Genomic DNA, 21,883 nt, shown 5'->3' on the forward strand with positions numbered 1-21,883 from the left:
ACACTGCCAACTAAAAATATTGCACAAAGACATTATAAGTGTACATTTGAACACTAAAGTCCAGCCTTTATGTGATTTAGAAGTGAAAATGATGGAAAAAAATATATATATGTGTTGGCATAAGTGCGTGAAAATCCAAGATGGCTGCCATAAGAACCCTTTTGATCATATGTAGGTGTATAAATGTGTGTTTATTGGATTAAGTATCCGCAAATATGTACATTTGGACACCAAAATTAACACTCTAGGTCATTTAGAAGCCAAGATAATGACAATTTCGGTTTTCAACAAACGCCATTTTGATAATCCAAAATGGCCGCTATAAAGAACTTGAAAAAAATGGAGACATATTTTTTCTACAACTTCTATCATCCCTAAAGACAACCCAACCAGTGTCCACAAATTAACATTTGAATTCAACGGGAAAACATTGGCCCCCCCACTATAAACAATTTTTAAAAACTTAAGGGATCCAAGTCAAACTTGGTACAAGTATGTAAAGATAATGATGTAAAGATAAACTGCTAAGATTATGGGGTCAAGACGTCAAAGGTCAGAAGTCTTGTCAGGTAAAAATGTAATACTTGAAAACAGCTTAAGGGATTAATTGAATCAAATTTGGCACAAGTATGCATAAACCTCTGTCAGTGCATCCATTTATGATATGGTGGACCAGCCAGGGGATTTTAAAAACACTTTTGATGGCACGTCATGTTAGAAGCAGTCATCCATGCTTGATCAACTCTACATGGGGTGGTTATTAAGATGCGACCAGATGACGATCTCACTGTTGACTTTGAAGGCCATTTTTAGGTTATATTAGTGGCGTTATGGATTACAGTATGGCTGGGCAACTGCTCAATTGTTGTTAAATCTGATGTACGACAGCCAAAAGCAAACAGTACATCGACTTCAATTTTTCTTAACATGTCCAACCTGTGAAGTGTATTGGTTTGCATTTAGTCTAGACTTTAGTTCAAATTTATATGTTATTGGTAAGGAAAAGAAAAAGCAAGTCGATAGTAGAACTCGTATGCCTAGACTAAATGAGGTGCGAGTGGTGTTCCACTTGCATCCATTCAGAATAGAGTTCTTTATTTGAAAAGTAAGATTTTGCAGCCGTCAGAAGATTGGAGAAAGTTTGTTGATTAATTTGGTAGTTACAGCTTTACCTCTAGTAGGGTTGATCTTTGTTCCCTCACTACCGTTTCTTACCATTCTATCCCATAGGTTCAGCATCCAGAGACAGTGCGGCTACAGATTCCTGCACAAGCAGTGGGAGCTTTGATTGGCCGCAAAGGGAGACACATTCAACAACTGGCTCGCTTTTCTGGGGCTGTCATACGGGTACATCCCTGCTCACAACCCGCCCGCTCCCCCCCATTCTACATTTTATTTTGAATTTTATTATCATTCTACATTTGTGCATTTGCAGCAGATAGTTATATCTTGTCATGTGTCTACCATGTAGTGAACACCGCAGGGCGACACGGATGACCAAACGAGCTTTAACTCCAAGGTGTTCAATCCAATGGTGGACCTTCGTTATAGGTGCAGGGGGAAGAGTGGGGGAAGAGCTGCGAGAGCTTGTCTTCACACCTGGATAATCAATTCCAAGCCGACACAGAATTAAAATGTACAAAAATACCGGCTTTATTGAAGAATGCCGGTAACGAAAAAAAACATGGCAAAATAGGATTCCTAAATGGGACGTCCCCAGCCAGACTCGAATACACACAAAGGGAAAAATAAAGGTGAAAATAAATGCGTGTTATTTTTGTGGGCATTTAGCTCCGAGCTGCCCTTGAACCTCGTCAGGAGTCGTCCAGACCCGAGCGCGCAATCCGGATGTGGCACCGGCCTTTTTTTTTTTTTTTTTTTTTTTTTTTTTCTATACAAGATCGAGGCTCGTGAAAGAGCGAACATTAATCACACAGAAAGACAAACCGACACATAAAACATATAACATAGGGAGCGGTAGACAAGATGGGGAGAGAGGGGGAAGGACACAAACACAACATTTGAGAGCAGGGACCGAGAGACATGGAGATATCGAGAGATCTGAGAGAGGGCGAGGGCTTTGGGGGGGGGGGGCGTGGGAAGGGGGCGGTGGGAGAGGTATAAAACATATGGACACTGCCAGGACTTCCAGGAAAGAAGTTGGAATTTCAAACAACGTGGATCTGGGGTGAATTAGCGGGGGTAGAAAAGATCAAGGTTTTGGATGGGGGAAGATAAGAGATGGTGGTGAACAGCTGTTTTAAAGACCTGGAGGGAGGAGTGGGATTGAAGGGAGTGAGGGAGTTTGTTCCAGAGGCGGGAGAAAAGAGGAATGAAAGAGTGAAGGTGAGCAGAGAGCCGAGATTTCGGCAGTTTAACCATCAGAGGGTTGCTGGCAGATCTTGTGCGACCTGTAGGAATATTTGGGGGACAGAGCACAGAGAGAGCTGGGGGTGCAAGGCCGGAGAGGAGTCGGTAGAAGACAGAAAGACCACCTACCTGCCTGCGGTGAGTGAGTGAAAGGCCCTCAGAGATAGCTTCATCGCGGGAGATTCCAATAATTCTGAAAGCTTTGGTTTCAACAGCGTGAAGCCGAGCTAGGTGTGAGGCAGGAGCACCGGCCCATAGGGGAGAACAGTATTCCATTGAGCTGCGGATGAAAGCCTTGTATGTGGTGAGGAGCTCAGGTGTGCCGAGGAAGGACTTCGCACGACGGAGGATGCCCAGTCGGCGACTGGCTTTGGAGGCCAGCTTGGAAATGTGGTTTTCCCAAGAAAGATCATGGCAGATAGTGAGACCCAAAATCTTGAGCGACAGAACTTCTTGGAGAGGATTGTTGAGAAAGTAGATGGGAGGGTTGTCCAGTCGATCTTTTCGGAGAGACATAGTAAGAGTGTGAGATTTGTCAGGATTGAAAGACATGTTCCACTTGTTTGACCAGTCTGTGATTTTGTCCAACTTGCAAGCCTTGTATACGTATACGGAGCCTTGGCAGGAAAAAGGCCTCCGCACATTCTCGTTCACTCAGCCACGCTCGTCCTCCCGATCGTCCAGACTTCCAATGTCTCCGGTGCAAGAGCACTACAAAATGTTCATATGCTCGTCAATTAATTCTCCTCGTGCAGGAGTGCTATGAACTCTTCCGACCGTGTGCCAAGAAATCCCGAAACAGAGAGAGAGATACGAAATCGTCACCGCTCAACACCAAAGCAAGAGGATGGGAGACGGCCAAGAGGAGAAAATGTCAGGGAGAGCGGTCTTTTATACTCAAGGCTCTGATGTCATCCAACGATGTCTGTGTGTTCGCTCCTATCAGCTTGTGGCATCTCATCGATATTGGTGTCCTGACCAATCGCTGCTCTTCGGGGCGTGGCCTACCAGACCTGCCTGCTTGATGTGGTGATGTCGTGGCTGGCAGTGCCAGCGGTATTGTTCAATGTCCTGTTCCGGTTGCTTTTATTGAGTGTTATAAATGTGCGATTTCTTACTATGTGTGTGTACTGCGTTGTCATAAGGAACAGAGGGAAAATAACAGGCCATTACATACAGGGGATTAATTACCCATAATCCTTAACTAACTAACATAACCCCACCCCTCGTGATGGGAACGAAGATACGCGCTTTCACGACATCCGGTCTAAACGAATTTCCTACTTATGATACATGGGGTTACTTCTACTTCACAACAGTCGGAGCACACTACCTATGCAATTCTACCTGGACTAAGGTAATCACTGCCTACCCCCTACAAACGTTACAATATATACTAGGAGAGGCCAGATACTGTTTGTTGCAATGAAACCTATTGAGTACTCTATATTATGAAATCTCTGCACTAACAATTTGGCTCTAAGTAATTGTTCTGTCATCGCAAATCACACATCCACGTCACCAGGTTATTGTGATGAATTACCATCGCACTTTTGAGAAATAGTTTAAGAGCGTTGTTTGGAAAATAATATTGAATTTGCTGTGAATTGATTGCCTGAAAAATACTATGAAATTGATTGGATGTTCAGAATTTATGGTCAAAATATTTATTACAATGCTGTTGTTGTTTAAGAGAACAAATAGTGATGTACAAAAGCGACATGCATGTCTTTGGAAGAAAAGAGATGTATACGGAGCCTATTTTTTTTTTTGAGCGACTTAAAAAATATTGTGACCACACATTTTAATTGAACCTTGTGCACTCTTACGCATTTTAATGCACATGGCACACATACAGGAAAAAGTGTCTAATTGGTGCTTTTTAAATGATTAAAATTGGTGAAGACTCCACTTGCCAACCAGTGACGTTACGGGAATATATTACAGGATCAGCATCTCTCTATAGGTTAGAAACAATCTCAACTGTTTCACTCGAGACTCCTTTTGCACATGTGAGGAGGGGGCTCATCAAAGAAGTGTGCGAGTGCACGTCCTTCTAGCAGCACTAGGTGATAATGTGAGACTAGTCTGGAATTGAATGACATGTTACATCTGATTCGTTATCTTGTATGGTTTGACAGATGTGTCTGCTGCTGGTCTTTCTCGTGTGCTGTATGGCATAACGTGGAATTGCCAGCAAAGTGGAGAGTGATGGGAATGAAGGGGATTAATTTGGGATTTTGTAAGGAGGTTTGTTTTGTAAGGCATCAGATATTATTTTATCTACATTAACAGCAACTGTGACCAAGAAAACGTTGTGGCACGCCAGCCTCTATTTCCTTGAATTGTCATTGGCCTTTTCAAATCCAATAATTTGTCGTAAATATTTACTCTTCGAGATATTTCTGCAAAGCATTTTTCTGCTTTTACATTTGTTATGTCAAACGTGCCTGTTTTGTTATGTCAAACGTGACATCGCTGTTTTGTTTCATTCCTGTTGCAAAACCCTCTGGTGTTCTACCTGCAATGAATAACACTGACAACTAGAATGGCTCTCGGTAGAGCGCATACCTCTGCCAGGCTGATTAGCTTACATTTTGCATCCTACTGATAGGCCGGATCTGGGTGTGCCTGGACGTCAAGCTGGATGCCTTGTCTGCAAGCATTAAAAAAAAAAAAAGTTTTTAGCTTTACAAAGTCCAAAGTCCTGGAAGAGCATGGTGACGGGGTCGAAAGGCAACATAGTCACTGTGGGCAACAGTTAGATATAAGGTGATGGACGAGACAGAGACAGAGACAGAGAGAGACAGAGACAGAGAGAGAGAGAGACAGAGAGAGAGAGAGACAGAGAGAGAGAGACAGAGAGAGAGAGACAGAGAGACAGAGACAGAGACAGAGACAGACAGAAAAAAAAGAAAAAAAAGAGTAAACACAGTTGAATCAGGTTGGGCTAATAGTGCTAGAAAAGATTGTATGTAGGAATGGGGAATTATTTGAAATTGTGGGGCACCGCCTGCTTTTTAAGCCCTGGAGGGGAGAGTGCAATTGAACATTTTAAAGAATGTAGTTCACTTGTCGAGAGGTTCTTATGAAGAACCCCATCCGCAAGAACCCCATCCGCAAACCCAATTGTAATTCGCACCCTAAATGATAAAACAATTATTCATTTCATTTCCTCCTTGTCAAAGGTTTACAGTTTGTCAGAACAGACATTTTACATGAGCGCAATTTACAGATTGCTCCTGTTTCAGAAGAGGATGCTGAAGAAAGAACAGTTGTCATCGTTGGTCCCCCAGAGGCCCAGTTCAAGGTTAGTTTGTGCCATTGTGCCTTCTTGCTTGCATTTAAATTTCCTTAATTTGTTAACACACTCTATTCCTAAACTAGAGAGTTCATAAAACACAATACCCCACGCAGCGTTCAGGTATATAAAGGAGGGGCTTGCCACTTGCGGGGGTTACGTTCATGAAAATCACCATGAACTGCAAACCCGCTATGTGCAAACTGGGTGGATAATGGGGAAAATAGTTCGACAACCCGCGATTATTGCAGCACGTTGAACGCAATCTGCAAACATTGCCTCAGTAAATTCATCACGATAGCGCAAATCCACGAAGGGGAAACCCACGAACGGCAAGGCTCTCCTGTACTTCAATTATAACATAATGATTTTTAAAATCCGGAAGTTTTGATGCTACTGAAGTGCTCTTATACACTAACCACCCTTGTACGCTGTAATAAGATGACGTTGAGGCTCAATATAGGTGATGGAGGCTTTAATGATCACCATAGAATGCAGCGTCAATTGGCATCGTACATAACCATATCGGTGCCTCTTCTTCATCCGATTATGCAAGCCATGCCCTCTAATGCCATATAAGCAATATATTGCATGGATCTTGGAAGTATTATGAAGGTGATTTGTGTTCTGCAGTGTTCAAGTATATAAGTCTTTAAATAAAGGTTTAAAGAGGTCTCAAGCCATACAAATAAATTAATTCTGGGTTCTACTGCCGTTTTACCCAGTGTATATCACCCTATCTAACACGTTGCTTTAGTTATTCGTGCCGGTTTTATGTGTCCTTTATGACATCCCTAACAAACAGTAAGTTTCTGTTTAATGATTTTCAATTTTGTTTGACTGCCAGGCAGGCAGAGTAACATATTATCTCGCTCCTCTCTGCACATGTGCGATCGGGAGACAAACTTAGAGCCAAAGCACTGTTAAACGACAAACTTGTCTTCCTTATTCATGTTCTGATTTATGTTCAAAATATAACAATCAATTTAAATAAGTTGTTCCTCGATCATAAATTGATGAAAAGGACGGACGGGTGTGAACCAATTGCTTAATCCCGGTTTTTGCCTTACATACGTGGGGTAACAGTGGAAACTGGATGTCAAAGTGGGATAACTTGGGAGGGTGGGGTTGTTTTGGTGGCTGTGGGTGGAGGGTGGAAAGGGAGGAGGAGGTAATGTCAATTTAATTATTTTCTTCACGGATTATAAACAGCTTAAAAAATGTAAATAGTGTGAAATAGGGTTCAAATAAATTGTGCTGTGTCACATGCCAGGCCCAAGGCATCATTTTCAGGAAGATGAAAGAAGAGAGCTTCTTCCTCCCACGTGAAGAAGTGAACCTTCAAGTCAGTATTGACATCCCAGCTGAAGCGGCTGGGCGAGTCATTGGTCGTGGGGGACGTACGGTGGGTTGCAGGGAGAGTTACTGGGGGTAAATAGGAAAATGTTAACTGATGGAGGGGAAGAGGATTACTGAAAGGATAGGAGATGAGTGTGGACCAATGTTTTACATTTTTATTTTTTAATCTGTCAATTTGTGAACCGAATGATTGTTTGGAAAGGGAACATCCTTTGTGTGTGACCACTCGGGTATTATAATTAGGCTGTACAACGATGTGTTTCATTTCTCCTGACTTCCTTATACAGACTTGGCATGAAATATGGAATTTTTTTTTTTCTTGACTTGGGTTTACTTTCTTTACTCAGTATATCAATCTGGTGAGTTTCTTTTACACTTTGGTGATTTATTTGTTGAAAGAACCATGTCACTGATTGTCTGTCGCAGCAAGAAGTCAACAACAGGATTATATCACAGGTGGCGTGGCAAAATGGACGGACAGGTGCATTTGATAATTGGCTTCACAGTCGGGTATACAAGGGTTGTTGCATTCTGTATTTGTGGAAAACAACTGCTGCACGTCTCCAAAAGTTATTGCCGCTTCCTCTGGAGATGGTCCGTCAACTCGACAATGCTGTTTGTCATGGAGTGGTGGCTTTACGAAATTACAGCATGAAACAGCGTGCTATTGCTCGGCAGTATGGAATCACTCAAGGTCAGGTGTCAAAGATCCTGAAACGAAATGCTCAGAGGGGTGTCCCTACTCCAATACCGAGGCCAGGACGTCCCCGCAGAACCACAAGGAGGGATGATCGCCATCTGCACCGGTTAGTCCGCAATGGCCGTACCAAGTGAGCTAATCGGCTTAGGGCTGAGTGGCAGCAACTGACAAATGTGCCTGTATCCAGAAGGCTAGTCAACCAATGACTAGTTCAAACAGGCTATCGTGCCAGGCGTCCCTTGAGAAAGCCACGCCTGAACAGACAACACTGCCAGCGCCGATTGCAGTGGGCCAGAGAGCACCGTCAATGGCAGCCAGGACACTGGAATCACGTGATCTTCAGTGACGAGTCTAGAATTCTGGTCTATCGTCAAGATGGCCGCGTCCGAGTGCGCAGACAAGTGCATGAAGCCTACAACAAAGATTGTATAGTGCCAAGAGTCCAAGCTGGAGGTGGTGGGGTGACCGTTTGGGCTGCTTTTCATGCAGGGGGCAAAACTGACCTGGTTGTTCTGAATGGAAACCTGAACCAGTTCAAGTACAGGGCCATTCTGGAAGAAACATTGCTTCCATTTGTTCGTGCAGCCTTTCGAGGAAACTTTGTCTTCCAAGATGACAATGCACGGCCTCATCGTGCTCGCATGATCCAACACTTTCTTGCTGACCATGGTGTAGAGCATATGGAGTGGCCTGCCATGTCCCCGGATATGAATCCGATAGAGAACTTGTGGGCAGAATTAACACGTCAAATCGACCACTTGGACCAGCAGCCGACCTCTGTGCATGAATTGCAGCAGGCTATTGTCGCTGCATGGCAAGCGATTCCTGTCCAAACCTTGGCAAATCTCGTGAACAGCATGCCTCAACATGTACGTGCTCTCCTGAATGCTCGTGGGGGTTACACGAAGTACTGAACTGCAATTTTACTGTCCATAATCCCAGTCGTAATTTAACTTTTGTTTTTGTTTAAAAATTTTTTGGCTAATGTGCAAAATAGAGATACTTCTGGAAAACGTACAGAAGTTTAACACAGTACTGTCCGTGAATTGAGTTCAATATCAGTTTACATCACTTTCAAGGATCAATTTATTTGTTTCGAAATGTCAAATGTGGTTTTTGTTTCTTTTAAAGGTCACATTAACAAAATCTAGAATAATTTCAACATAATTCCAATGAACTTTTGGTTCTAAGACATCTTGAAAAGTAAGTTCACCCCCACAAAAAAAATAATTCCATATTAAATGCCAAGTCTGTAAATAACCCCTTGGTTTTGCTTGTTTCACCAGGTGGGCGAGCTGCAAAACCTGACCAACGCTGAGGTCTTGGTGCCTCGTGATCAAATTCCAGACGAACAGGGTAACATCATTGTCAACATCAAAGGTCATTTCTTTGCCAGCCAGGTGTGTGGTGCACTCTGTTTTAGAAAAACATGTCTGCCTGCTCTCTTGCAAATTGTAACCAGACCAAAAATCTCAGCTTTGTTTCCTCCTGGTCTGTCGTAATGCATTGCGTCAATGTGACTTGGTCTGTGCTTAAGTGGGAACTTCGAACAGACATGGACAGCTATACGTGTATCATCCCCAGAAAAGAATTAGTGATGTGTGGGGAGATAAAGTTAATAGGGGTAAAACTTAGCTTAGTTGGTAAATTGTGTGGTAAAAGTTAATTGGTAAAACTTAGCTAATTGCGGTTAATATGCTTGTACATTGTGTGGGGCAGTTCATTGCATTGATGTCTCTGAATAGATGGCGCAACGCAAAATCTTGGAGATGCTGGCCCAGTTACGCTACTGTTGGAACGTACCACGTCTACGCCGGCAAAGGGAGCAGAGGGACGAGGGAGCAGAGAGAGAGCAGAGAGAGCAGAGAGAGCAGAGAGAGCAGAGTGAGCAGTGAGAATTCTGACAAATATCAGCATTTCACTGTTTGGGCCTACTTCACAACAAGTTGCCTTCTGTTTTACGTTTTTTTTAAAATTCGTCTTCTCTTTGCCTCACAGTTTCCAAGGCTATTTTGGCTGTTTGTCCTCATCTAAAACATACCTCACATGAAATTACCTCGGTTTACATGTTTTACTCTCTCTACTTGATGTTTGTGGAGTGGGTGTTTTCGGCATTCATCTAAGGTTTTGGTAATGCCCCTGTTGGTGCTGATGGTATCTGGTCCTAAATTGCACGGCTTTTTTTTTTCTCAGGTTATAGCAATACTGTGTAATGGTGCTGTCTTCCTTGCTGAGTGCAGGACAATGCCCCAAGTACTTGGTGTGCCCTTCACATTCACTTTAAGTGCCAATCTATGCAATATCCTCAATCTCCACTGATGTTTATTTGATATAACAGATGTGACTGATGTTTTTGCCCAAGTTCATTCATATGGGTGCACCTGCCTACAAAATAAAATAATCCTTTAATCCATTTTTGTACCCCTTTTATTTGGTGGAGTGCAGGCCAATTTTTTTTTTTGCAGAGTCGAGGTTCGTGGAGTACCTAGAATACAGAACGGATCATCAAGCAACATAACAAAAGGAACAGCAGAGAGAGAAAGGAAGGCGAAATGCCAACATCAGGGCGGAGGGAGAAAATATGTGGAGATGGGAGATGGACAAACGAGGGATGTGGGTAAGATTGAGGGGTAGGGGTGAATGCACGTTGTGGATAAGATGGATACGGAAGCAAAATTTGGGGGGTGGAGAGGGTGGATTTATGGGGGTATAAACTATCATGGTTTTGGATTGGGAACGATCCGAGATGGTGGTGAGCAACTGTGTTGAAGACCTGGAGGGAAGAATGAGATTGAAGAGAATGTTGAGGTTGGTTCCACAGGCGGGAGAAACGAGGAACAAATGATTGGAGGTGAGCAGTGATTCTGGATTTTGGGAGTTCCACGAGAAGGGGGTTGATGGTGGACGTGCACGCGGTGCAGATACTTTGGGGGGGGGGGGGTGAGGGGGGATGGGGATGGAGATGGGGGGGGGATGGGGATTGGGAGGGAGGGATGGCTAATGGGGTGGGAGGGGGGGGGGAGGACAGAGAGCAGAGGATAGAGGATAGAAGACCAAAAAGGAGGCGGAAGAAGACAGGACACGACCTTACTTCATTACCCAAGAGACGTGCAATTCTAAGCTCAAATAATCACCATAAATTTTTACCTGCGACGTCTTGCAGGTCTACAAGATGTCGGCATGGTTGTTGTTGCTGTTTGGCAGGTAAAAATGCATCTCGCTATACATGATCGGTGCCGGTTCAAATGTGACTATAAGTATAGACATAGTGGTATCTATATATATAAAACACAGTGTGTGTGTGTGTGTGTGTGTGTGTGTGTGTGTGTGTGTGTGTGTGTGTGTGTGTGTGTGTGTGTGTGTGTGTGTGTGTGTGTGTGATGTTACCGGTAGACTCCTAAACGGAGAGGCTCACGTACTTGATATTTGGCACAGACATGGCCATTGAGCCTGGGATGAACATGGCCGACCTAAAAATTGATTTCATAATATTTTTTTACCATATTTTTACCTCAGCGCGAAATATTATGACCGGAATCTGACCGGTAGCAGAGCAGCGCGCTGATTCGCTCAGAGCGATCACGTGATGTTCGTTGCCGCCATTAACTCAGTTACGCGTTCACACGTATTTCAGAGCGAAAAGCAATTGCGTTTTTGCCGGGTACTTCTGCATGATTAGCATTTAGCATGATTTAGCATGTTTCACATAGATTTTTTTTCAGCGAGCAGAAGTACCCGGCATTGTACGAATAATATATAGATAGTGAAGTGTAGGGCGGAGTGATGCCGCTGTGGGCGGGACCGAGCGAGGTCGCTGTGGGCGGGGCCGGGCGAGGTCGCTGTGGGTGGGACCAAGCGAGGTCGCTGTGGGCGGGACCGAGCGAGGTCGCTGTGGGCGGGACCGAGCGAGGCAGCTATGGGCGGGGCCGAGAGAGGTCGCTGTGGGCGGGGCCGAGCGAGGTCTGCGTTGCCTGGTATAAAAAGATGGTGCTTGATGCTCTTTGCGTCAAGATACGGACTTGATGTCCGTATCTTTACAACAGACATTCCAATGATGATGATAAATGTAATACCACTCAAGGAAGGCCCACAACTCAAGAGAGTGGAAAAAAACAATAAAATGAACAAAAATACGGGGAAGGAGAAGCAACCACCCAGAAGAATGACAGAAATCATTTCCCTTAAATGTACCGTGTTCACCAACTAGCACGACCAGATACAGGACACCAAAATAATTTCCCTTACACATATCGTGTCCACCAACCAGCAAGACCATACCACTTACCTCTGGATCAAACTGTATTTCAAATATTCAAACGGTTTTTACATGCTGCCGTCTCCTCGCAACCAATGAAATTTTTCAAAAATATTCTAGTACATTAAAAAAAAAATAATGTACCATATTTACGGCAGTATATTTATTTACGCCATGAGTAAGGAAGGAAAATTTCCAGCGCGCTGATTCACTCATTCGCACTCATTGATGACGATCACGATCACGTGATGACGAATGATGTTCGTGACGCGATCACGTGATGTTCCTTGCCGCCATACACTCACAGCAAGTAGCATAGATTTTAGCATGATTAGCATTTAGCATGATTTAGCATGATTTCGCATGCTTTAGTAGCTTTCGCATGCTTTAGATAGTAGCATGTTTTTTTCAGCGAGGAATATTATACACGGATTCTGACCGGTGGCAGAGCAGCGCGCTGATTCGCTCAGAGCGATCACGTGATGTTCCATCTCCGCCGCCAGTTGGCTTCACTTTTCACGGAGTATGAGCGTTCTATATATTTTCAATTCAGTGCGCCCGACTCGATCACATACTTGATTTGTGGCATAGACATGGCCATTGGGCCTTCACGGTGTAATTTGTCCGAGTGAGCTTGAGTCGAGAGGGCGAATGTACGGGTTGGGAATGTACGGGTCTCCCTTCCCCTGCCCGGCAACGCCGGTACTGGAGGGCGTCACAGGATCGGTGAGTCTCCAAAATCCGCTTCGTGCTGTTGCGAAGATTCAGGATGTCGCGATTGTTGTGCTGCTCTCCAACCATGAGAACTGCAACGTCATTGTTGACTGGCCCTCCCCTTCCCTCCCCCTTCCCCCTCCCTTCCCCCTCCCCTTCCCTCCCCCTTCCCCCTCCCTTCCCCCTCCACCCTACCCCCTCCCTTTCCCCCTCCCCCTTCCCCTCCCCCCTTCCCTTCCCCCTCCCCCTTCCCTCCCCCCTTCCCTCCCTCCCCCCTCCCCTCCCCCTCCCCTTCCCCCTCCCCTTCCCCCTCCCCTTCCCCCTCCCCTTCCCCCTCCCCCTCCCACCCCTCTCCTCTCCTATCCCTCCCCCCCTCTCCTCCCCTCCCCCCTCTCCTCCCCTCCCCCCTCTCCTCCCCTCTCCTCCCCTCCCCTCTCCTCCCCTCCCCCCTCTCCCTCCCCCTCCCCTTCCCGCTCCCCCTCCCCTTCCCCCCTCCCCTTCCCCCTCCCCTTTCCCCTCCCCTTCCCCCTCCCCTTCCCCCTCCCCCTCCCCCCTCTTCTCCCTCATGTTTATACACTGAATGCCGGGTACTTCCCCCCCCTCTTCTCCCCTCCCCCCCTCTTCTCCCCTCCCCTCCACCCCTCTTCTCCCCTCCCCTCCCCCCCTCTCCTCCCCTCCCCCCTCTCCTCCCCTCCCCCTCTCCTCCCCCCGTTCCCCTCCCCTCCTCTTCCCCCTCCCCTCCTCTTCCCCCTCCCCTCCTCTTCCCCCTCCCCCTCCCCCTCCCCCTCCTCTTCCCCCTCCCCTCCCCCTCCTCTCCCCCCTCCCCCTCCCCCTCCCCCTCCCCCTCCCCCCTCCCCCTCCCCCCTCCCCCTCCCCCTCCCCCTCCCCCCTCCCCCCCTCCCCCTCCCCCTCCCCCCTCCCCCCCTCCCCCTCCCCCTCCCCCTCCCCCTCCCCTTACCCCCTCCTCTTCCCCCTCCCCTCCCCCTCCTCTTCCCCCTCCCCTCCCCCTCCTCTTCCCCCTCCCCTCCCCCTCCTCTTCCCCCTCCCCCTCCTCTTCCCCCTCCCCTCCCCCCTCCTCTTCCCCTCCCCCTCCTCTTCCCCTCCCCCCTCCTCTTCTCCCTCCCCCCTCCTCTTCCCCTCCCCCCTCCTCTTCCCCCTCCCCCTCCTCTTCCCCTTCCCCCCTCCTCTTCCCTCCCCCCTCCTCTTTCCCCTCCCCCCTCCTCTTCCCCCTCCCCTCCCCCTCCCCCTCCCCTCCCCCCTCCTCTTCCCCCTCCCCCTCCCCCCCTCCTCTTCCCCCTCCCCCTCCCCCCTCCTCTTCCCCCTCCCCCTCCCCCCTCCTCTTCCCCCTCCCCCTCCTCTTCCCCCTCCCCCTCCCCCCTCCTCTTCCCCCTCCTCTTCCCCTCCTCTTCCCCCTCCCCCTCCCCCCTCCTCTTCCCCCTCCCCCTCCCCCCTCCTCTTCCCCCTCCCCCCCTCCTCTTCCCCCTCCCCCCCTCCTCTTCCCCCTCCCCCCCTCCTCTTCCCCCTCCCCCCTCCTCTTCCCCCTCCCCTCCCTCCCTCCTCTTCCCCCTCCCCCTCCTCCCTCCTCTTCCCCCTCCCCCTCCCTCCCTCCTCTTCCCCCTCCCCCCCTCCTCTTCCCCCTCCCCCCTCCTCTTCCTCCTCCCCCCTCCTCTTCCCCCTCCCCCTCCCCCCTCCTCCCCCTCCCCCCTCCTCCTCCCCCTCCCCCCCGCCTCCTCCCCCCTCCCCCTCCCCCTCCCCCTCCCCCTCCCCCCTCCTCCTCCCCCTCCCCCTCCCCCTCCCCCCTCCTCCTCTTCCCCCCCCTCCTCCTCTTCCCCCCCTCCTCCTCTTCCCCCCTCCTCCTCTTCCCCCCCTCCTCCTCTTCCCCCCCCTCCTCCTCTCCCCCCCTCCTCCTCTTCCCCCTCCCCCTCCCCCCTCCTCTTCCCCCTCCCCCTCCCCCCCTCCTCTTCCCCCTCCCCCTCCCCCCCTCCTCTTCCCCCTCCCCTCCCCCCTCCTCTTCCCCTCCCCCTCCCCCCTCCTCTTCCCCCTCCCCCTCCCCCCCTCCTCTTCCCCCTCCCCCTCCCGGCAACACCGGGTACTTCTGCTAGTATACTATACAGTTGACGGGTGAGAAAGCGGTCAATCGATAAAATGTGATTTAGGTAAAGCAACGACTGGATAAGATGTAGTTATGCATAAGGTAGATTGATCGTTGGTTAAAGAGGATCATTTAAAGCATTCCCGTAAACTGTGTGGATCACCGAAATGGGCCAGTGATTGTTGCCTAAGCGGTGTTGTTGGTTCAGGTAGAAAATAGTCCAGTGTGGAGCTGTGCTCCCACGTCGAACTCCAACAATATGGACGCGACAAAGAGCTGAGGTTCACAGAGCTTTTTATTCCGAGCTCGGCACGAATGCACTTAAAACGGCTACACCGAGCGGCAATATATCTTTCAAATTCAAACTAAGCCACGCCTCTCAACGGGGCGTGGTATGCAATCCGAGTGACCGCCCGCTGATTACGTCACGGGCCGGTACAAGAGAAAGAGAATTGTGTCCGGTAACCGCTACACCAGTTTTATTCTTGGATTCTGGGCTGAGGGAACCTTTGTGTTCGTGTTTCCAAGGTGCTGGGAAGGAATGATGTGTGATTATAACTTCGCGATGATTTTTGATAAATACTCGGAGGTCCGGAGGTCTCTCTCGCGCGGTGCTTCCTGGTTGGTGAACGTGGTTGGTGCATGGTGCACTCTCGGCGTTTCCAGGTGGGCATGTTGCTCTCAGCTCTCGACATTTTTTGATTGTGCATTAGGAGCGTGAAGACGAATGGTCGGAGGACCAGGTGGGCATGTTGCTGAGCGAGGCGTTGCAAAGCGATACTCATACGATTGCAAGCCACATTGGAGGTGCAACTTTGCCAGTACAGCAAGACTCATTTGGACTGTGTGTCGGGCGGAATACTTGCGTCTCCGGAAGAGCATGAGGACGCCTTTTGAGCGCTTATTATACGGAAGGGGCCGGCCTGGAGGATTATTCGTGCAACTCCAAGTGGAGCAGGAACCCAAGGCCCGACCATTCATTGGACAGTCCCAGAGGAGACTCGTGAGCGTACAAGGGAACACTGCACACGGATCTGGATTCGTACCGATAACGGTGAATATTGAACCTACGTTTGCTACTGTACCTTTGTTTCAATACAGTTATTGTTTGAGTACTGCAAGTGCTGTCATGTTCATTGTAGTGCGCCCACAAGTCACAGATACCGGCAAACAAGTTCCACTGGTGGAAAGCCCGGAAAACCCTTGCACTGTTGTTGTGGTTCTTATTGGGGGTCGTTTTTGAAATGTGCACCCATTGGTCGGACAACTGCTGGAGAACTGCCTTGCACCCACATTTGGCGCTTGACTCTACCCACCATGGCACCCAGACAAAATAATATGGCCATCATATTGGTTTTCTGGTGGGCCTAAGACATCAGGCTGTAGGCTTCTGCTGATTATACACCGCCTGTTTTTTGTTGCGTCAGATTTCCATTGTCTTTGTTTGGGTTTAGTTACTCATGATGAGTTACCCGAAAAATCTCATGAGTATCAAATAAAACTTGAGATTAAATCAAGCCCAAAGGGTAAGATTTAATTCAAGTGAGATTTAATAAATTTAATTATGGTGTGTGGCTCCCTCAGAAAAATAGCGTTACGTAATTTTTAAACCCTCAAATTGGGGTTAAACAATCGGTGACCGTTTGTTTTGAAGCAATGTTTTATGGCCGGATGCCCTTCCTGACGCCAACCCTGTTGATCGCCTTTTGTGACACACAGGGAATTACCAGTGAACTGGTACTCAATTTGCCAACCTCAGAAAGATGACAGGCTGAGTCGACCCCCCTGGCATTAATTCAGTAATCAACTGGGATTCGAACCCAGGATCGTAGGATCCCAAGCCAGCACCCTAACCGCTAAGCAAACACCAGGCTACAAACAACCATGGGGATTATCGTTTAAATTATAAAATATTCACCTCCAGTGATGCCATTTAACCTTAATAGGCACAAATGTTCAGGGATGGATCCAGGGATTTCAAGACGGAGGGGTGCACCAAGCCGAGGGGGGGGGGAGGGTGGGGTCTGGGGTCGTCTTCCAGGAAATTTTTAAAAATTGATCATCAAACGGCATTTTGTGCATTTTTGGAGTTTTCTGCAGTTCCTTGCGTTGTTCCCTGGTCAAACAGTTCAGCAGAATCGGGATGACCAATGGTCACATGGACGAACTGGTGAAACGACTTGCCCAGCTGTTCCTTCTGCTATAAATTGATGAATTTTGTGTGTGTGTGTGTGGGTGGCATGTTTTTTGTTTAGTTCTACTGAAATGATGATGATCTCCTGAGTTAATTAGGCGAATTAACTACAAATAATCCAGAAGAATTCCCAAGTTTCTAAATAAAACGCACGCCATGTTAAGGTGTACAGAGCAGCTTAATAGGTCCTTCCATGGCATGCCATTCTCATTACTAAATAAATAACAAACACAATGATAATATTTTAAAAAGCATTTATTCCAACTCAAGCACTATAGTAAGCAGGTATGCTGCAAGGCCATGAAAGCCGATGAAAATTTGGTCCATTTGGACCAACGGGCTCACCAGTAGTTATAAAAGACCTGTGCACTCCCATAGTGTGAAATGATGGCGATGACAGACTGTGTGCTGGTCAAAGCCCGGCACCGCCATGCGCCGAGAGGTTGTGAAGCTCAAGGGCGGGGGTTCTCCCCACAAAAGAGATCAGATAGGACAGCGGAATGTGAATTATTTTATTAATCGTAAATTATGCTATTTTGGAATAGACGGCGCTTGTGTTTCCGAATGAAAATGTCACACACATCATGTGGGGATATGGTGAAGTCATGGTGCATGTTCATGAGGGCCAGAGATTGAATTTCTTAGGTGGTGGAGGTATTGTCGTTCGTTATCGTTATCGTATTATCGTTCGTTCGTATTTGTTTGTTCGTTCGTATTATCGTATTATCGTTCATATTACCGTTCGTTCGTTCGTAACGTATTATCGTTATTATCGTTATTATCGTTATTATCGGTATTATCGTATTATCGTTCGTAACGTATTATCGTTCGTTCGTATTATCGTATTATCGTTGGAGGTATTGACTTATATAGGGTTGGTTTTCTAAGGCTTATATCAAAATATTAACTTATATCAAATGGGTCTTTTGAGGTGAAAGTGTGATGACGTCACCACGTCACGCGGCACGAATGCGCGCCTGTGTCGTTGGAGGTACTGACTTCTATAGGGTTGGTTTTCTAAGGCTTATATCAAAATATTAACTTATATCAAATGTCTTTTAAGATGAAAGCGCGATGACGTCACCACGTCACGCGGCACGAATGCGCACCTGTGTCGTTGGAGGTATTGACTTCTATAGGGTTGGTTTTCTAAGGCTTATATCAAAATATTAACTTATATCAAATGTCTTTTAAGATGAAAGCGCGATGACGTCACCACGTCACGCGGCACGAATGGGTCCATTGTGCACGCTTTCGTTTTATTTCCAAATTAAAATCTGTTTTCACTTTTGCCGTAAAAATGACATCAGTGCATCGAATGTGGTATCTTATTTGGTGAAATTCGGTCGATTTGAAGTGGTGAAAATAAAATGTGATCGTGGAAAATCGTAGCGAGGGGCCATTTTGAATCGGTTTTCGATTATTGCACCGGATTATTGCACCCTCCCCCATCACCCTCCCCCATCACCCTCCCATCACCCTCCCATCACCCTCACGTCACCCTCTCATCACCCTGCCCCATCACCCTGCCCCATCACCCTGCCCCATCACCCTCCCATCACCCTCCCATCACCCTCCCATCACCCTGCCATCACCCTCCCACCACCCTCTTGTTGGAGGTATTGACTTATTTAGGGTTGCTTTTCTAAGGCTGTAGGCCGCACCTCATTTTGTCGAATAAAGTGGTATTCGGGTGGTTCCGGTATTTGGGACCGCAGGGACGGAAAGTGCAGGTACGGGGTGCTTGGCACTCCCCAGCCGGCCCGCTCTGAAGGTTCGGATCGGGACACCGGGATTCATTCCGGTCGCCCGGTCAGCCCGGAGGTGGGGGTGCGGGGCCTGTCACGGAACGTCAAAACAAACGGCGTGCCGGGGCCGCCCAAAAGTCGGGCGTGAGGGGCGCGTCCACTAATGGAACGCCTCTCGCTTCCCAGATCGAGGGCCACGTGGTCAGGAGAACCTCGTCCCTTCTGGTTGCCCTGCCGTCTCACCGGGAGCGCTGGCAGGGTGTACTTCAAACTAAGCTTAAGTGTCAAGTGTTAAGTTCCTCCTTGCCCTCGCAAGGGAAAGGCTAGGGTCAAGCTCTTCCAAATTTCCAAACACTAGAAATCGGACGTCTCAAATTAATTAATTATTTGTTAATACATCTCAGTCGCCCGCGACCTCTCTAGCGCGGGCGTCGAACCAGTTCATTTCCGGGCGACCGGGGCCGAGTATCGGCCCGGCCGTGGCCGAAGCCGTTGATTCCGCCGTAGCACGCTAACGCGTAGGCTCGCGCGTCGCCGGGGCGCCGCGGGTGTCCTACCGTGCCCGGCACTGCTGATCTCTCAAACTTCCGGGAGTAGGTGCCGGTGCCCGGGGACGGAGTTCGCTGTCTAAACATGGTAGCGCTAGGCCAGTGGGACTGCCGGGACCCTTCGGGTGACACCGTCACAATTTCGGTCTTCGAGGCCGGCCGATAGGCACAGTGTGACCAGAAGGGACGAGGTTCTCCTGACCACGTGGCCCTTGACTTGGTTTGTCCGCACAATGTGGGCGCTTTCAGGATGAACTTTAGCCGGGGAGCGTTTGGGCGCCCCGGTGTGATACTGCCGCCCACGCGCATAACAACTTGTGAGTGCACGTGGGTCCCGGCGGTCCCACTGGCCTAGCGCTACCATGTTTAGACAGCGAACTCCGTCCCCGGGCACCGGCACCTACTCCCGGAAGTTTGAGAGATCAGCAGTGCCGGGCACGGTAGGACACCCGCGGAGCCCCGGCGGACCGGGGACGCGCGAGCCTACGCGTTGGCATGCTACGGCGGAATCAACGGCTTCGGCCACGGCCGGGCCGATATTCGGCCCGGTCGCCCGGAAATGAACTGGTTCGACGCCCACGCTAGAGAGGTCGCGGGCGACTGAGATGTATTAACAAATAATTAATTAATTTGAGACGTCCGATTTCTAGTGTTTGGAAATTTGGAAGAGCTTGACCCTAGCCTTTCCCTTGCGAGGGCAAGGAGGAACTTAACACTTGACACTTAAGCTTAGTTTGAAGTACACCCTGCCAGTGCTCCCGGTGGGACGGCAGGGCAACCAGAAGGGATGAGGTTCTCCTGACCACGTGGCCCTCGATCTGGGAAGCGAGAGGCGTTCCATTAGTGGACGCGCCCCTCACGCCCGACTTTTGGGCGGCCCCGGCAGGCCGTTTGTTTTGACGTTCCGTGACAGGCCCCGCACCCCCACCTCCGGGCCGACCAGGCGACCGGAATGAATCCCGGTGTCCCGATCCGAACCTTCAGAGCGGGCCGGCTGGGGAGTGCCAAGCACCCCGTACCTGCACTTTCCGTCACTGCGGTCCCAAATACCGGAACCACCCGAATACCACTTTATTTGACAAAATGAGGTGCGGCCTACAGCCTTAGAAAACCAGCCCTATATAAGTCAATACCTCCAACGACACAGGCGCGCATTCGTGCCGCGTGACGTGGTGACGTCATCGCGCTTTCACCTTAAAAGTCTTATTTGATATAAGTTAATATCTTGATATAAGCCTTAGAAAACCAACCCTATAGAAGTCAAATGGTCCAATAAAGGGTGATGGGAGGGTGATGGGAGGGTGATGGCAGGGTGATGGCAGGGTGATGGGGGCGGGTGATGGGAGGGTGATGGGAGGGTGCAATAATCCGGTGCAATAATCGAAAACCGATTCAAAATGGCCCCTCGCTACGATTTTCCACGATCACATTTTATTTTCACCACTTCAAATCGACCGAATTTCACCAAATAAGATACCACATTCGATGCACTGATGTCATTTTTACGGCAAAAGTGAAAACAGATTTTAATTTGGAAATAAAACGAAAGCGTGCACAATGGACCCATTCGTGCCGCGTGACGTGGTGACGTCATCGCGCTTTCATCTTAAAAGACATTTGATATAAGTTAATATTTTGATATAAGCCTTAGAAAACCAACCCTGTAGAAGTCAGTACCTCCAACGACACAGGCGCGCATTCGTGCCGCGTGACGTGGTGACGTCATCACACTTTCACCTCAAAAGACCCATTTGATATAAGTTAATATTTTGATATAAGCCTTAGAAAACCAACCCTATATAAGTCAATACCTCCAAAGATACAGGTGCGCATTCGTGCCGCGTGATGTGGTGACGTCATCACGCTTTCACCTCAAAAGATTTATTTGATATAAGTTAATATTTTGAATAACTCGGTCAATACCAGTCCGAATTTCGCCAAATAAAGGTTCCCGTTATCCACAGATACCCCTGTATCCTCCTAGAGGCGGTCAGGATGAATTTCGCAAAAAATAAAGTCCTTCGGCAACGAAAATTTAGCATGGGGTTTTCCTATGTAAATTTACCCTGAAGTAATTTTACCGAAAATCCTGGAAATTTTGCGGGGCCAGTTTCTGTCGAGTGTTAAGATGTACTAGCGACTGCGAAATCCGGAATCAGAATTAAAATCCGAGCCTCCGTTAGCTCTAAGGGCCCCCCAAAACAAATCGCATATATTCCTAATGAAAAAACTTCGAAACTCCTAAATCCCGAATCTCAGACCATCCGATGTCAATCCATATATCCACACCTCGCTACGAACGTTATGCATCTAATGATAAGCATAAGAACCATCAAAAAATATTTTAAATATGTTTGTTTAAATGTTTGTTTAAATGTTTAAATGTTTAAATAATATATGTTTGTGAAGTAAATGTTAGCTCTTTCACGAGCCTCAATTCAGTATACAAAAAAAAAAAAGAAAAAAAAAAAAAGGTCTTCAGACGACGCAGGTAAGAAAATGAGCGTTTGGCCTCACAGGAGCCTACAGGGAGGGTGCATCCAATATGGAGTAGGACTTTGATGGATGGAAATTGGTCTCCATCTGCTGCGCAGAAACATTC

At 48.1% G+C, this 21,883-nt stretch overlaps 2 protein-coding genes across 3 annotated transcripts in view; one reads left to right on the forward strand and one right to left on the reverse strand.

Annotated features, from left to right (window-relative positions):
* Positions 1-10,143, forward strand: part of LOC137414026 (insulin-like growth factor 2 mRNA-binding protein 1) — an 82,556-nt gene extending 72,413 nt beyond the window's left edge. For both annotated transcript variants that reach the window (XM_078785774.1, XM_078785773.1), the window contains exons 13-17: positions 1,231-1,347; positions 5,606-5,680; positions 6,945-7,076; positions 9,017-9,130; positions 9,476-10,143. In XM_078785774.1, the coding sequence (XP_078641900.1) occupies positions 1,231-1,347; positions 5,606-5,680; positions 6,945-7,076; positions 9,017-9,130; positions 9,476-9,625 (588 nt within the window). In that variant the 3' untranslated portion in view covers positions 9,626-10,143. The remainder of the gene's footprint in view (positions 1-1,230; positions 1,348-5,605; positions 5,681-6,944; positions 7,077-9,016; positions 9,131-9,475) is intronic.
* Positions 1-21,883, reverse strand: part of MOB4 (MOB family member 4, phocein) — a 456,882-nt gene that overhangs the window by 192,901 nt on the left and 242,098 nt on the right. The window lies entirely within an intron of this gene.

The sequence above is a fragment of the Myxine glutinosa genome, chromosome 10 (genome assembly GCF_964187855.1).
Source record: "Myxine glutinosa chromosome 10, kmMyxGlut1.1, whole genome shotgun sequence".
NCBI classification, from domain to species: Eukaryota; Metazoa; Chordata; class Myxini; order Myxiniformes; family Myxinidae; genus Myxine; species Myxine glutinosa.